Below are 13,420 nucleotides of genomic sequence, written 5' to 3'. Positions count from 1 at the left end.
CTCGTATGCTGCTACTTCTGTGAGCCTCCATAAGTCGCTCGTCGTTGGAGACCTGCTGGCTGTATTTAATTCCAAGTAGGTTAGAAAACATGTAAACATTACACATTCCCTGAAGATTAAGCCGCGAGTAGACATCTTGACTACCTAGGTAAGACGGGACATGCGCTACGTACTTTGCGCTCGGACGGAGTTGGATGCAGCAAAGGCAGGCGGTGAAATATTGTACCCAATTACGAGATTTATTAGCAGAGACAACGCGATCAGCAACTCACGATCGCCTTTGACGACTGTCACAAATCCCGATAAAATCACCAGAATTAGACGTTTGCTTAATACTTAATAACACAAGCCTCAAGCCCCTCGAGATTTTCTACGAATGCAATGATGTCGCATGGCCGCCAACTTACCTCCCGAAACCCAGCATCTAACTCCTGTGTTTCTGTCTCTCGAGTACAGGACAATACGTCAGATAATCAGGTAACTGGAACGTTAAGGCTAAGAGCAGAGGATGATGCTTCGGCTACTCGTGGTGAAACGCCGGCACGGCATATTCGATGGAGCCAGGATGTGGTAGATAATGAAGGAATGGGAAAGAAAAGCTCAAAAGGTAACAATAGGGAGACACCGCAACCAATGACAGGTACCATTTTATGCAACCTCAAGCTAATTGATTGACTATCACTGCCTGTGCGTGCGTCATAGTGTGCTGCATCTACCATAAGACGAGGCCTGTTGGAGAAAGTAGTTCGGAATCAGAATCCTCGGAATCAGAATCGTCTGATTCGGACAGCGACCGGGGGGCTGAGGCTGCGAAGTCTAAGAAGAACTGCAGACGGAATAGTCATGACCACAGTGGCTCTCAGAAGTCGCCGAAAAGAACTCGAACGCCTGGTGACCATGGTCCCGACGGCGAGAGACGCCAACGAAGAAAGCCTAGTCCAAATGCCTACGAAAAGATGCCAAAATATACGAAGAGCTGAGTTTTTAAGGTCGGGCGAACTTTCCAAACTATAAGTTGGACATGTTATTAGACAGCCTTCCTCTTATTGCTCAACGGAGAGAACCTGACTGGAATACACATCAAGTATGATGATGTTTACGATGTCGACTAATATACTACCTGGGGATCCACCAATGCGAAACCAACCCATGGAAAATGGGAAAATAAGTACTTAAACTCTATCGGGGCCTTGGAGTTGCGGGCTTAGATGCGCCGCCATGAACCACATAGGACTAATATAGTGTAGGGTTGGTGCTTGACTTGTTCCACTCCAAATTGGAACAGTGGAATCAGATTGAAAGTAACTAGAAGAAGTTCTCTCGACCCGAAGGTGCGGGTCCAAACAAGACTGCAACCACAAAAGTTAATAAGCTATTATAACACCATGCTTCTCCGCCTAGTAGCAATTCGCTGGCCTCGTCCTGTCCCCGTTGAACCCATCAAGGACAATGTGTTAGGGTTCTCTTGTGGATCTCTAGTGGTGAAGGTGTCGACCTTCGTAGGAAACATGGAGAGCTCGCTATTTGAGCTGTCTGAACCTGAACAGGTCGTAGCCAAATCATTGTATAAGCTTTCTGCATTCTTGACACTGGTGCAATATCTCGGCATGGTGTTTCGTCCGGAAGACTTGGTGTTTGAAGAATGTCGCCGGGATTTTCGGGTTGTAATTAAAGCTGCCTGGTCCACGTCCATAGAGATATCCGATCTGCTGTGTACAGAAAGCGAGTGATTGTTTTGAACAATATCCTCTCGATGTGGCATGCTGCCGAATTGGTCCTCCAGTTCTCTTTCGCCTGGTACATATTGCTCTTGAGCTTGACCTTCCGCGTCTTCCTTTCCGCCGTCATGATGTTGCGTCGAGGATTGGAGCTTCTTTTCCGGACTAGCATTCAGATTTCGCTTCAAATGTTCGCCAGGCGGTTTGTCGCCAACTAAATCATGCCCTTGGTTTGTAATTTCGGAGCCCCAAGCCTTCTTTGAAGAGCTGCTTTTATTACCGGACTGTTCATGCGGTTCCCAATTTGAGTCTGTGTGTGAACTGGATTTTCGCGACCTATCCCCACTGACAGCCGGTCCAAGTTCGTTTGTCGATCTCCTCATCTTGTCTCGTAGGTTTGGTTCGGCGTAGCTAACAACTGCGCCGCGTCGCCTTGACGGCCGAGTATTAGGCATATCTGGAGTTGTGGGGATTTCAGGTTGCTGGATATTGTGGAATTGTATGGTACCCCTCCCCACTTCGATCTTCACCTCCTGTTTGTCATAATCCATCTCCGTATCGTTGCCGGTCATGGGTGTACTAGGTTTCTTCGGGGATGAACATTCGTTGCGACTCTGGTCATCTTTGGATTGCTTTGGGATCGAGTTCTCATTGCTCCCGACCATCGTAGGGTTTTGGTATTTGTCCTGAATCTTCGTAGTACTTGATTTTGTAGGCGAAAATATGGTTCTATTCGTGCTCTCTATTATTGTTCGCACAGTCAGTCACGACCTTGTGAGGTGGAAGCCAGCGTCACATACTTGGTTCGAGCACTTTCCGCTTAGGTTGTACATGGCTTTTAGCCGCCTCTTTTGGCCCAGTCTTCTTTTTGGGTGGAGAATGACTATTTTGCGGAGACAGCCTCACTGGTGACTGGGCAGGCCGATTGAATTTAAAGTCATCATCCTCAATTGCAACCGATTCAAAAAAGGGTTCTTCGTCTTCGGCTGAGAACTTGCGTTTTGCTCCACATTTCCGAGTGAATCTTGAATCGAGAAGAGAAGTGGAATTTGTGTCACCATGGACTTCATTGGCTGAAATTGGACTTGGTCTTTTCTTTCTTCTTGTTTCAAGGTTGGGAGGTAATGGGCGTTCATTTTCTGCATACCCAATCATTGCGCTCGTGTTCGTGTATCCTATCGGTGATTTTATTGGCAAATCATCACTTTTATTATCTTGTTTGGGGGATTTGGCAGAAATTTCCGACCCAGAACAACTTGGAATATCCGTGTCGCTGTTCGGCACCTCTTGTAACTCTTGCGCACTACCAATCGTTTCAGTAACAGGTTGGTTTTGTTTGAGAAGCGTGTACGTACCCGAGTGTGCGCCTGGGGAAATACTTGTCTTCCAGTATGACGGGGAGTTTCCCATTTGCTTCAAGCTCCAAGGCTCGGTCGAGATTGACATCTCTAACTGGTTGAGTAAAGCCTGTATCCCTTGGAAATTCCCCCCCCATCGGTTCGGGTTCATCCCGTGTTTTTTTGGCATAACGACGCGGCAGGCTACCCAATTCTGTGATCAGGCTGCTCAGCTCAACTAGTTTGCTGTCTAGCCTAGCTTTTACGTCATAAACACCATCGTGAAGTGTTTTTGCTGCCTCAAACCGCTCCAAATCCTGCGTCAGAGCTATGATCTGCTCTCGCAGCGACACGTTCTCAGAAAGTAAGTGGGAGACTTCGGACTCGAGGCTCCGAATTCGGAGTGATTGGATTGAGTTTACTCGAGCAATTTCGCGATTTTGTCGTACGAACCGTCTTTTTACTAAACAAAAATATTCTATAAGCATGGCGCAACGAAATTTAGGGGTATTTAGATCTTTATACGAACAAATTTCAATTGGTTCAGTCGAGGCTGTTGACTCGTTCAGACGAGCCATGATTCACAAGTGGCAGCGGCGGTAGAATTGTTGGAATCGATGGCCGTTGGCTTCAGTATATTTTAAATAGGAGCCGAACTTGGTTGGTCAACACAATCATAAGGGTGCTGAAAGCTTGAAGGTTGGGCGCGTGCGTGAGAGATTGTCGAGAAGAAGGTGCAGGGAGACATTTGGATTTGAGTTGAGGTAGGTCCACGCCATCCACTGTTGATGATTTTCCATTATAGGAATAGCGGAAATCTCCTTTTGTTTTGCAACACTGGAGGGTGCGGGCGGTCCAGTCTCGGGCAATCATGAGGGACAACGGCCACCTTGAACGCGCACTGGTGTATTTCACTACCACGTGGTGGCTCTGTTAATTAGTGGCTAAATTGTCATTATCCTACAAATATTGGGGTATTTTGCGCCAGCATTCGAAATCGAGAGACACCCTCCCCTTTCCCCCGCTTGATTTCAACTCCCCACCACCATGGCATATACGTCCCGCCCAACTTCCATGCTGGCCCCTGGGACATCAGCAGCGTCCCTTCGACAACCAAACGGTGCCATATCTCAACAGCAATCCTCAGTTTTGGCGGCTCGCATTGCGTCAAAAAAGGCTGAGTTGGATAATCTTGTCCAGCTCCGTGACATGAGCAATGGCCTCGCAAGACAGATGGAGGCACTTCGAACTAAACTGGAAACACTCAAAGATGGTACAGAGGGTGTGTAACTCCGAGCTTAGCATGTTATTTGCACATGAACTGATCTTCTTACTAACTATGAATGCTGTTCCATGTGGTTAGCGGTGGCATGCGTACTTGCAAATTGGGATAACGTCCTACGGGCAATTACCATGGCCTCAAGTATGTTTTGGGCTCTCGATCAAGATCGTACTATATTTACTGATGTGGTATTTGACTCAGCTAAATTGGCAGTGCCCAAAGATGCGGTGGAGCAAGAAGCGAGTGCCGATAAAAAAAATGATACGAACTTGCCCTTGCCAGCGACCTTGGTTCGAATTCCCGCAATTCAACAAGACAAACCCAGCGAATAATGAACGATATGATATTCTCCTCCACATATGATCCCTTTTCTGCACGACGTTACGGTTATGTAATACCCGTGCGGACCGAATGGAGCTATGCTAATGATCCGGTCATTTCTCCTCAACTGAACTCCGATCAGGTGGACCACACTGCTGCTGATGGGATCTGATTACCTGGATTCACCTAAACCTACGAAAGATGTCCGATAATTTACAACAAGGTGCCCACTAACGTGCAACGTTATTAGGGCCAACCTGAGTATCAGACACAGCCAACTCTATACCGGGTGTAGCTCGGTGGGATAAGAATGATCTGAAGGTGCAAGGAATTGTGCCTTTGGGTACAGTTAGACCTCAGACTTGTCAAGTTTGCTATTTTGTGTGTGTTTAACGTGGCTTGCCTCCACGTATAATTGCGGAGTGTATCATACGCAGCTGGCTTCAAACTTGCTATCTCGCAAACACGCCCCTGCCTTTGCAAAATTCTCAGCATGGAAGTAACATGAGCCTAGTTTAAATTGTGAGCCTTACTAAAAGAAACAAATCAAAATAAAAAAGTTATACGCAACCTAACTACGGACCTATGAAGTATGGACAGAGCCATAGTACGTATCTCGTGTCCTGCGGATATCAAACTTAACCCAACAATCGGTCACTGCGGAGAACGCATCCGCTAGTGACAGCTTCCAAGCTTGGAATCTTAGCTTAGTCCCGGTGGGGCCCGCTACCAGAAGACACAAGCGTAAAAGGTTTAATACACCTGGCGGACTCATAATCCTAGACAGTATGTACTGGGGCTTCGTAGGCAGTAGCGGCCGCAGCCTCTTGCCATGCGGTTCATGATGGTTACCAGCGGAAAGACCAAAAGCCCCTTTTGTATTTCTGCCGATTTCTTGTTAGATTACTACTCGTATGTAACTTGTACTATAGTCAATGTGGAGAACCAATGATTCAGGTTTAATTCGGCAAATGTCGTAGGTACATACGGCAATTGGTGGTAGTGGTTCTCCCTTCAAGGGAGAGACTACAGACTATGGGCTACGATAGACAACGAGGGGTAATGTTTATCAAATGCCTTTTACGGCGTTGAGATGGTGATTCAACAGTACCTGGGAGGAATGTGCAAAAGAAGCAGATAATTTGAAGAGATAGGTAGCAGAACTTAACTATCCCGACTTGTGGTCCGTTCACCTCATTGTTGGATGAAGTGAGAGGGATAATATTGAAATGGCAGCATTTTACCATTCAACCATAAAAAACCACTGGCGGTATTAGGCTGTCTTTCTATTGCATTATATGCTGATAGACAAGAGTTTCTCTATATTTGCAGAGAAGTGTAGGAAGTTAACTTAGTCTTCTGATGTCCCTGGTGCACATAGGCACATTAAAGCTGCAGAATAGTGAGAGGATGCTTAGATTGATGATGACTCATGAAACCAATAGTTTCAAAATTTGTATCAGCCAGATTAGTATTCAGATCAGACCTTGGGACTTGTCATGATGCACTCAAAATGTATGAGCTTTGTTAGACTAGATCTTCAATAAACGGAGTACTGTTGGACCCCACCCCCCCTCCCCGCAAGAATTTAGCTCCTTTTAGTTTGATTTAGAACATCTTTTCTTTATAAAATCCATTCTTGGTCCCAGAGACAAGTTATTGTGAGCATGAAGAGTTGAGGAGCTTGGGCTCCTGCAACCTTATCCAAAGTATCAATTCCTTAGGTTTGTCATTTGCTTGCGCCTTGCTTGCATTTTTTATTGGACATTGCCTATCCCTTTCTTTTTTTTCTTCCTTTCCCCAAACACTCCTTCGCAAGTTCCCATTCTTACTGCTAATGTAGAGCGCTCGAGCCACGACATGTACGGAGTTCGCCGGTGTAATACGTAGCAGGATGGCATCAGTGGGAGTGTGGGACCGGTCAAGCTTGGGGTCTCGGACGGCCACCTACGCTATTTTGGGTTAGGAGCCCGCTGGGAACGCACATCACCCGTCGGCTCATATCCACTATCCTATCGAAGCTGATGGGCCACTAAGTCGTCACTCCTGAGGGACTCCTTACTGACTGTTGGGTTGTTTGACAGCTGGTTCACCCTGGTTGGAATTTGGGTCGCGCATGGGGCGGGGACTGAGGCAAAAATAAATCGCTCTGGAGTAATTTATTCTCTGCCTCTAGAGAGGTCTGTGCTGAACTGGTGGAGTGCTGCGAGGTGACGGCTGCCAGGCTGGCTGGCCGCAAGCCGCTCTCTTGAAGACGATGACCCCAATAATGGGACAACACGAAGCGCACACTGGGCGAGAACAAAAGATCCCCTCATCAGTCACCACCTCAGCGAGGAAGAATGTCTCAGAAATTGCTCACTCAATCCATCAAACCATCTTTGCTGTGGTCATTTGCCAACCACAGTTCTCTCGGGCAAAGTTTGCCAGAACCTTGGGAGGAGGAGGTCGGAGAAGCTGAGACCCAGGGGCGCCACAGGCGCTGAGTGGTTGGCGGTCCCCTGTCCCACGGTGCATGGGAAAGTTTGAAGCAAGAAAACGAATCTCGGATAGGCCTAGTGCAAGTTCCACACCCACAACCCCTCTCGCATTCTCCACTCCAACCACGAAGCCTGATCAACCACAGTGCAAAGAACAGGATGTTCCTGACGCAATGAAAGGCTCCAGACAATCATGCGCAGGGCATTCCCGCAGTCTTTCAGCAGCAGGGCCTCCTCGAGATGATGATGTTGATTGGGAAAATCATTCCAACTAGAGCATAAGCGTCGTAGCACAGCTGCCTTTTTGCATAATGCATCTGGACTAATCGGTCTCCACTTCCATCCCCATAATGCTTTTCCCTCTCAACTTAGTTGAAGTGCTCAGCTTCCCCCAAGGTCGAAAACCTCTCTATAATATTGTCGGTTGCCCCTTCGCCCGCTCAGTTCTGGAGTCAGCCCCCTATCTGCCTGCCTCCCTACGTATCTCCCAATCATCCCCGTTCTATGTCTCTATGAGCTTGGGAACCCTCCTTGGGTTGGATTAATCCAGCGCGTGATTGTACGGCTGGTAAGGATGGTAATAGATTTGGTTACTATGACGTGACTGCAGCGCCTGAACGCATAGCCTCTGACCACAACTTCTCCGTCCATTGTGCAATATTCTTCCATTGTACTGAACTATAACCTCCTTTGACTCTTTACCCAGCATAATCCCTCGCCGTGAATCTCATTCCTATATAGTTACCTCAGCCCAACGATAACCATCGTTTACGCTGCAAGTTGTTGTCCACTTTGTACTTCGGGTTGGAAACCAGCTCTCGCCGATGACCCTACTTTTCTAACGACATTCATTTCCAATCTGCCACCAAAAGGACAGTCCCGTCCCTCCTCATGAACTTGTCTAGTGCGACGGTGTCAGCCTTGCACTATCCTTAAAATTCCCATCATGACTACCGAATGGGCCCTGGACTTCTGTTTGGTCTGCGACCGACAAACACTGGGAGGGCCGTATTGTTCCCAATCGTGCAGACTCGCTGAACTCGATGTTTTACATAAACCCACATCCGCATCAACACGGGAGTTAAGAGCGGCGCTCAGCAAAAGCCCCAGCCACGCGGGGCGTTGTCTTACTACCAACCCGACTTCCAGCACAACTCAAATCTTGTTGCCGAACTCTTGCCGACCACATTATCCCAGGACATTGTCACCGTCCTCGTCGCAAACATCGTTGTCTTCTCTCCGCAGCTACTCGCCACATGGCTCCCCAATATCTTCGCAATCCCAGACTGAACTACGTGACTACGCCAGCTGCTTTGACCACGTTCGTGACCTTAAGAGACGTCTCACGTCATGAATTCACTGGCCAACCTGGGATCCTAGTGATTACTTGTGATGTTTTATCCTGGGACGAACATCTCAACTTTATCCCTACTCTAGACTACCCACTGCCCAATCCTGTTTCTATAATTTTACCGCGATATACCCCTCATTTATTCAAATTCCATTGTTTGTTGTTTTAAATTAGAACGTGTGACATCTTCCTCGCTGTCAATGTGGTACTGGAAATTGGACTGATGAAGGCAATGCCAGAATGACGAAAACGACCTACCTAAACCCCCCTCTCCCCCCAAGAAAAAAAAAAAAAAAAAAAAAAAAAAAAAAAAAAAAAAAAAAGAAAGGCCACTGGAGATTTGGGTCGGAAATTAATGTTGTTACCGGTTGCACTACAGCGTAGGAAATTTTGCAAACGGATTCAATGCATTGCTGGNAAAAAAAAAAAAAAAAAAAAAAAAGAAAACAACCAGAGAAAAGAAAGGCCACTGGAGATTTGGGTCGGAATTTAATGTTGTTACCCCACGCAAAATAATATGGGAAATTTTGCAAACGGATTCAATGCATTGCTGGGGATTTATACTCGTACAGTGGCATTTCCTGATGAAGCGATTTACTTTCGAGGCTATTCCTTTGCTATGAGTTCGAATATTTGCAGTCTGGAGTTGCTTTGGCGCTTGTGATGGATAGGATGGTGTTTCAAGGGTTCGGCTGGAGATACACGTGCCATGGGATTATAAAGAAACAAGTCAGAGCTAGAGCTATATTGGTCTGCATCGTACTGTGGACGAAATCGTGGATATGTATTCATTTTGTTGTTAGATTTCACAATTCAGTTTTATTTAGACAAGCCAATCCGAGTAGATTTTGGATGTGTAGTCCAGAACTATCGGCCTTTTCGTACTGCCGTATATAAATATAGGGTTTTCAACAATATAATCATTTGGATTCAACATGAATGCTCTCAGGCGGGGATTGCCAGCAGTACCGAACTTTCCAAACAAAGGACTCAAATAGGGTAAATTCATTAAGCCAAGGCTCTGACAAGCACTGCCTCATTTTTTGGAACAAAATTCACCTTGTACTTTTTTGGAATCGCCACCAAACTCGACGGGTCGGAGTTCCCCTTCACAGGATGCCATTCTACCCTTTCGCTGGTTGGTTCAATGCGAAAGCTGCTGAGGGTACGTATGAAGACAAGATACAGCTCACGATTGGCGAGAAGTGAACCAGCACACATGCGGTAGCCCATACCATAAGTAAACATTGGCGCATCGGGTTGCTCGAACCAGCGTTCAGGTCTGAATTCATCCGGATCGTTCCAGACTTCAGGATCTGTTCGTTGGGCCGAAGAAAAATAGCAAGTTAAACCATATTTTCACGTTGCACGATGGCTAGAAGCAAAGTTCAGGAAGGGAAAGTCACATACCCATGTTACAGGCCCAAGAGTTGAGAAAGAAAACGGTACCCTTGGGGATCACCTTCCCCTCATACGTAATGTCTTTTATTGATGTTCGCGGCAGTGCAAGACGAAGGACCGTATAGTATCTGAAGTAAATCAGTTAGCTTTGCTTTCAATGTAGCTATCATGAAGGTGTAATGGTGGTGTACTGACCTGAGGCATTCTCTGACCAGCGCCACGATATATGCGCATTTTTGGTCATCCGTGCAGTCACATAAGGGCTGATCCTCACGGTAGAATTCCTTGATTGCCTTTGCAGCCTTGTCCTGAATATCGGGGCGTTGAGCCAGGAGAGAAATACTCCAGGCAACAAGGGTGGTGACAGTGTCTAGGCCGCCAGATAGCATGGTCAAACTGATAGAAGTAAGCTCCTCCGAGTTTAACTTAGCTTCCTTGTCAAGAATCACGTTGGCCTGAATGCAAGGCTTGTGAATACCCTTCTCCATCCGATCGTCTAGGTCACGGTTGAGCGAACTAAGATACTTGTCACGCCGGTTTCGCATTTCTTTCGCCTTGTGGGAGTTTGTGTTGAAGGGGTTTAGACGTAGAAGTGGTATGTAATCCTGTAGATTACCCGTGGTGCTTCTAAATCTGCTAATCTCCTCCTCAACCTCAGTGATTTCGTCAAAAAGCTCCTCCTCTTGGGACGCAACTCGCACCCCCCAGTTAAGAGTGAGGGCAAGACTTAAGCTGAGTCGCTGAATCATTGCCATGGGGTCAACTGGTGTTTTCCCACCATTTCCATACTTATAAAGCTCGGCCACAAATGCTTTAGACTCAACATCCAAATGAGATACATACGAATCAACCGAAGGCCGGTTGAGGGCTGAGGCTGCGCCCTTTCTGCGTCTCTTCAGCGACTCGCTATAGGGAGAGGTACCAATAGTTGTACCAGCTGTGTTCGAAACGATCTGAGCATCACATAATAAGCAACGGCCCTGGACAGGGATCAAGTAGAGGGGAACAGATAGTGAAGCGATTCTGAACTCACTTTATGAAACGTATAGAATTCTGGTCTGGAGCTTAAAGCCTGAGCATTATGCCCAAAGAGAACTTTTGCGGATGCAGCAGAATTAATAACTATGACGGGGATATTTCCGAGTTGAATCTGATAGACGGGCCCGTATGTCTTTGACCAGATACGATATTGTTCGGCTGCATTCTCCCGGATTTGGGCGAGGTTACCGATCAGAGGCAGCCCACGAGGACCCTTAAAGCCAGGGATGCGAGCCGAAGCCCGGGCAAATTCATTGATAACAACATAAAGGATCGGGACGGCGAAAGCAACTATAAGTAATGATTGCAGGGGATATTCGACGACTCTACCGTTGACGAGGGACAATGCTTCTGCGATAGCCATTCTGCTGTGATTTTCTCTGTCCTCTGCTTTCCTTGTGGTATGCTAGAGCTTGTTGCGTTCAGAGTGACCACGGTTGTTCGTGCGCCATGTAGATATAACCTGAAGTGCCTTCCACTCCTGTGCGAGATCACTTCGCAAAGATCCGCCTCGAGAGGAACTTTTCCGCCTCATAGAGCGCTGGGAAAAAAGCTCAGAGCACCGAGCCCCACCCCGCATTCACCTACAATTTGGGGTGAACTGGGGTAATCCAGTCGAGTCTTGGAGATGCACGGTTCGTGATTCGCCACTGCGACACCTTCCTCTCACAAGAGGAACCGAGAGCATTCCGCACCCCGGAACGATTTCCGCCCAGCTCATACTTTGCTGTAACATAATTTGATAGTTATAGTCTCATGGCTCCCGCTAAAAGCCAGATCTATATGTTTCTATTCCTGAGTTCATTAACTATTCATCTTCTCATGGGGCTGGCCACTCCTATATAGGAAGCACAATAGGGAGTTGAAATGAAATAAACTAACCGGTCCGAAAGAAGAAGGGTGCAGAGGAGGGATAGATGGCAAGCATTTTCATAAACCGCCTTTGCCAAAAAGGTATATTCTTACCTCATTAAATTGACCCTGCAAAGAGCTAATAGACCTGCGAGTAAAGGGGTACATGGGATAGTCTGCAGATCCACGTAGGAACATTACAAAGTGAACACACAAGGAAACATGTCAGTACACCGTACAGTACCTCCCTCCCCGAGTAAAAGTCCTCAAAGGCGAACCACGAAGTTAAGCGGCAGATATTTAACAGACGCATATACTATCAGCTGTTGGCGCCCAAAGCCATACATTGGAGAACCAGGAGGGTCTGTTTTGCCTGATGGGTATACGAGGGTTGCGCCTTGTTAAATGCGAGAAAATACAGATTCTCGAGGCTTTGAATTATGGTGAATTATCGAAGACACCTTTGATCGAACCCAACAATGATAGTTAATTGTACGTATTAATATTGATGATAAAGCCTCAAAAAGCCGGCGCGTCAGATGACTCAGCTTCCTGCTGAGTGCTGAGGGCAAACTAAGTAAGTGGCGTTGAGGCTCGAGCTTCTATTGTGACTTGTGAGCCACCGCGGTTTAAACTGGGCAATGAACTGAAAGGGTTGTTTCTCTCAACTATGTCCCTGCGAGGCGCCGAAAGAAGAGGAATAACAACAATTCGTTACGGAGTACATCTAAATTTATAACATAACACCTGCACTTCCAAGGTGATAGTCAGTGGGTCGCATCCTCAATAATAATACAGGGCCGGATGCACGACTTGGAGATCATCTGCGAGGTTCAAAAAGGCGCTGCCCAGGCGCCTGAACTTGTCGCCCATTTAAGGACTGCAGGTGAAGAGCCTCGGAGTCTCGGCCACAAATGAAGGGGCGTGTCTCGACAGACCTGCCTTTTTGAAAGCAGCCGACTGATCACGGGATGATCAAATTTTTGATTGTTCAAATCTTGATCGCCTGGGTGATTTCTTGTTGTTGTTAGCCTGTTCCTGGATCCTGGCCCTTGGAATCTGGACTCGCGCTCCGAAAATCTTTTGCAGGTCACATGGAGGTTGGGGCACGTTGAGCGGGTTATCTTGCTGTTTCCTTGCCCTGGATGCCGAGTGCCTGATTGGTGGGACATTCTGGGTTGACGGCGTCAGCCCGTCATCGCTCCACTGCAATTGTGCTCCAATAGTCGCATCTTTTGGAACTGCTGGAACTTGGCAGTCTGAAGGGGTCAACCGGACACTGTTCACGCGGCGCCGGGAAAACGTCATGACGCGGTATAAGAGAATGGAAGGTTACCCGGCCACTTCCATCATGACAGCCTGTGCTCTCCTCGTCATCAGCTGTCGACTCCCTCATATGTCCCTGTGTATCCCTCACAAACATTCATTCTTATTTCTTCTCATCACGACAATTTGTTGATTCTCCCCTCCGACCACGCCTCCCTTCCTTAGGGGCGCCCGTTCTGACGCAATTGTCCCTGCTCGTTTCATTCTCGCGAGGTATGGACAGCCCGAACTAATCCTTTGCACATTATCGTTGTCCTCGCAAATTGGCGCCGCCTTTTTCCTCTCGAGGTAGAATTGCAATTCTAACCTATTTT

At 47.2% G+C, this 13,420-nt stretch overlaps 4 protein-coding genes across 4 annotated transcripts; 2 read left to right on the top strand and 2 right to left on the bottom strand.

The window, feature by feature from the left end:
- Window positions 1-384: 384 nt before the first annotated feature.
- Window positions 385-980, top strand: ASPVEDRAFT_24644 (PPP1R11/YPI1 family protein; the record flags this gene model as incomplete). Its single annotated transcript, XM_040809684.1, has 2 exons — window positions 385-640; window positions 703-980. 2 exons carry the CDS (start codon window positions 385-387, stop codon window positions 978-980), a joined length of 534 nt encoding a protein of 177 aa, XP_040663474.1.
- A 45-nt stretch (window positions 981-1,025) lies between these two features.
- On the bottom strand, window positions 1,026-4,083 carry ASPVEDRAFT_307113 (shugoshin family protein). Its single transcript, XM_040810379.1, has 4 exons — window positions 3,585-4,083; window positions 3,074-3,518; window positions 2,519-3,021; window positions 1,026-2,460 (listed from the first exon to the last, which is right to left on the bottom strand). The coding sequence occupies exons 1-4, from the start codon at window positions 3,631-3,633 to the stop codon at window positions 1,376-1,378; spliced, it is 2,082 nt and encodes a 693-aa protein (XP_040663473.1). The 5' UTR covers window positions 3,634-4,083; the 3' UTR covers window positions 1,026-1,375.
- Window positions 4,084-4,102: 19 nt separating this feature from the next.
- ASPVEDRAFT_49669 (DASH complex subunit DAD2) lies at window positions 4,103-4,669 on the top strand (the record flags this gene model as incomplete). The annotated part of the gene is made up of 3 exons (XM_040814196.1): window positions 4,103-4,337; window positions 4,419-4,478; window positions 4,539-4,669. The coding sequence occupies 3 exons, from the start codon at window positions 4,103-4,105 to the stop codon at window positions 4,667-4,669; spliced, it is 426 nt and encodes a 141-aa protein (XP_040663472.1).
- A 4,828-nt stretch (window positions 4,670-9,497) lies between these two features.
- ASPVEDRAFT_184757 (cytochrome P450) lies at window positions 9,498-11,500 on the bottom strand (the record flags this gene model as incomplete). Its single annotated transcript, XM_040808929.1, has 4 exons — window positions 10,924-11,500; window positions 10,086-10,843; window positions 9,900-10,018; window positions 9,498-9,805 (listed from the first exon to the last, which is right to left on the bottom strand). The coding sequence occupies exons 1-4, from the start codon at window positions 11,290-11,292 to the stop codon at window positions 9,498-9,500; spliced, it is 1,554 nt and encodes a 517-aa protein (XP_040663471.1). The 5' UTR covers window positions 11,293-11,500.
- Window positions 11,501-13,420: the final 1,920 nt, after the last annotated feature.

This window comes from Aspergillus versicolor (assembly GCF_001890125.1).
Source record: "Aspergillus versicolor CBS 583.65 unplaced genomic scaffold ASPVEscaffold_1, whole genome shotgun sequence".
Lineage (NCBI taxonomy): Eukaryota > Fungi > Ascomycota > Eurotiomycetes > Eurotiales > Aspergillaceae > Aspergillus > Aspergillus versicolor.
The sequence above is the reverse complement of the archived record's forward strand: the minus strand, read 5'-3'. Positions and strand labels throughout refer to the sequence as shown.

Bases quoted from the DNA above. Each gene is read 5' to 3' on its own strand.
- ASPVEDRAFT_307113 (XM_040810379.1), bottom strand. From the start codon at position 3,633: ATGGCTCGTCTGAACGAGTCAACAGCCTCGACTGAACCAATTGAAATT. The intron at 3,519-3,584 runs GTTCGTATAAAG...ATTTTTGTTTAG, and splicing joins GACTGAACCAATTGAAATTT to TAAAAAGACGGTTCGTACGA. The intron at 2,461-2,518 runs GTATGTGACGCT...GAACAATAATAG, and splicing joins GCGGAAAGTGCTCGAACCAA to AGAGCACGAATAGAACCATA.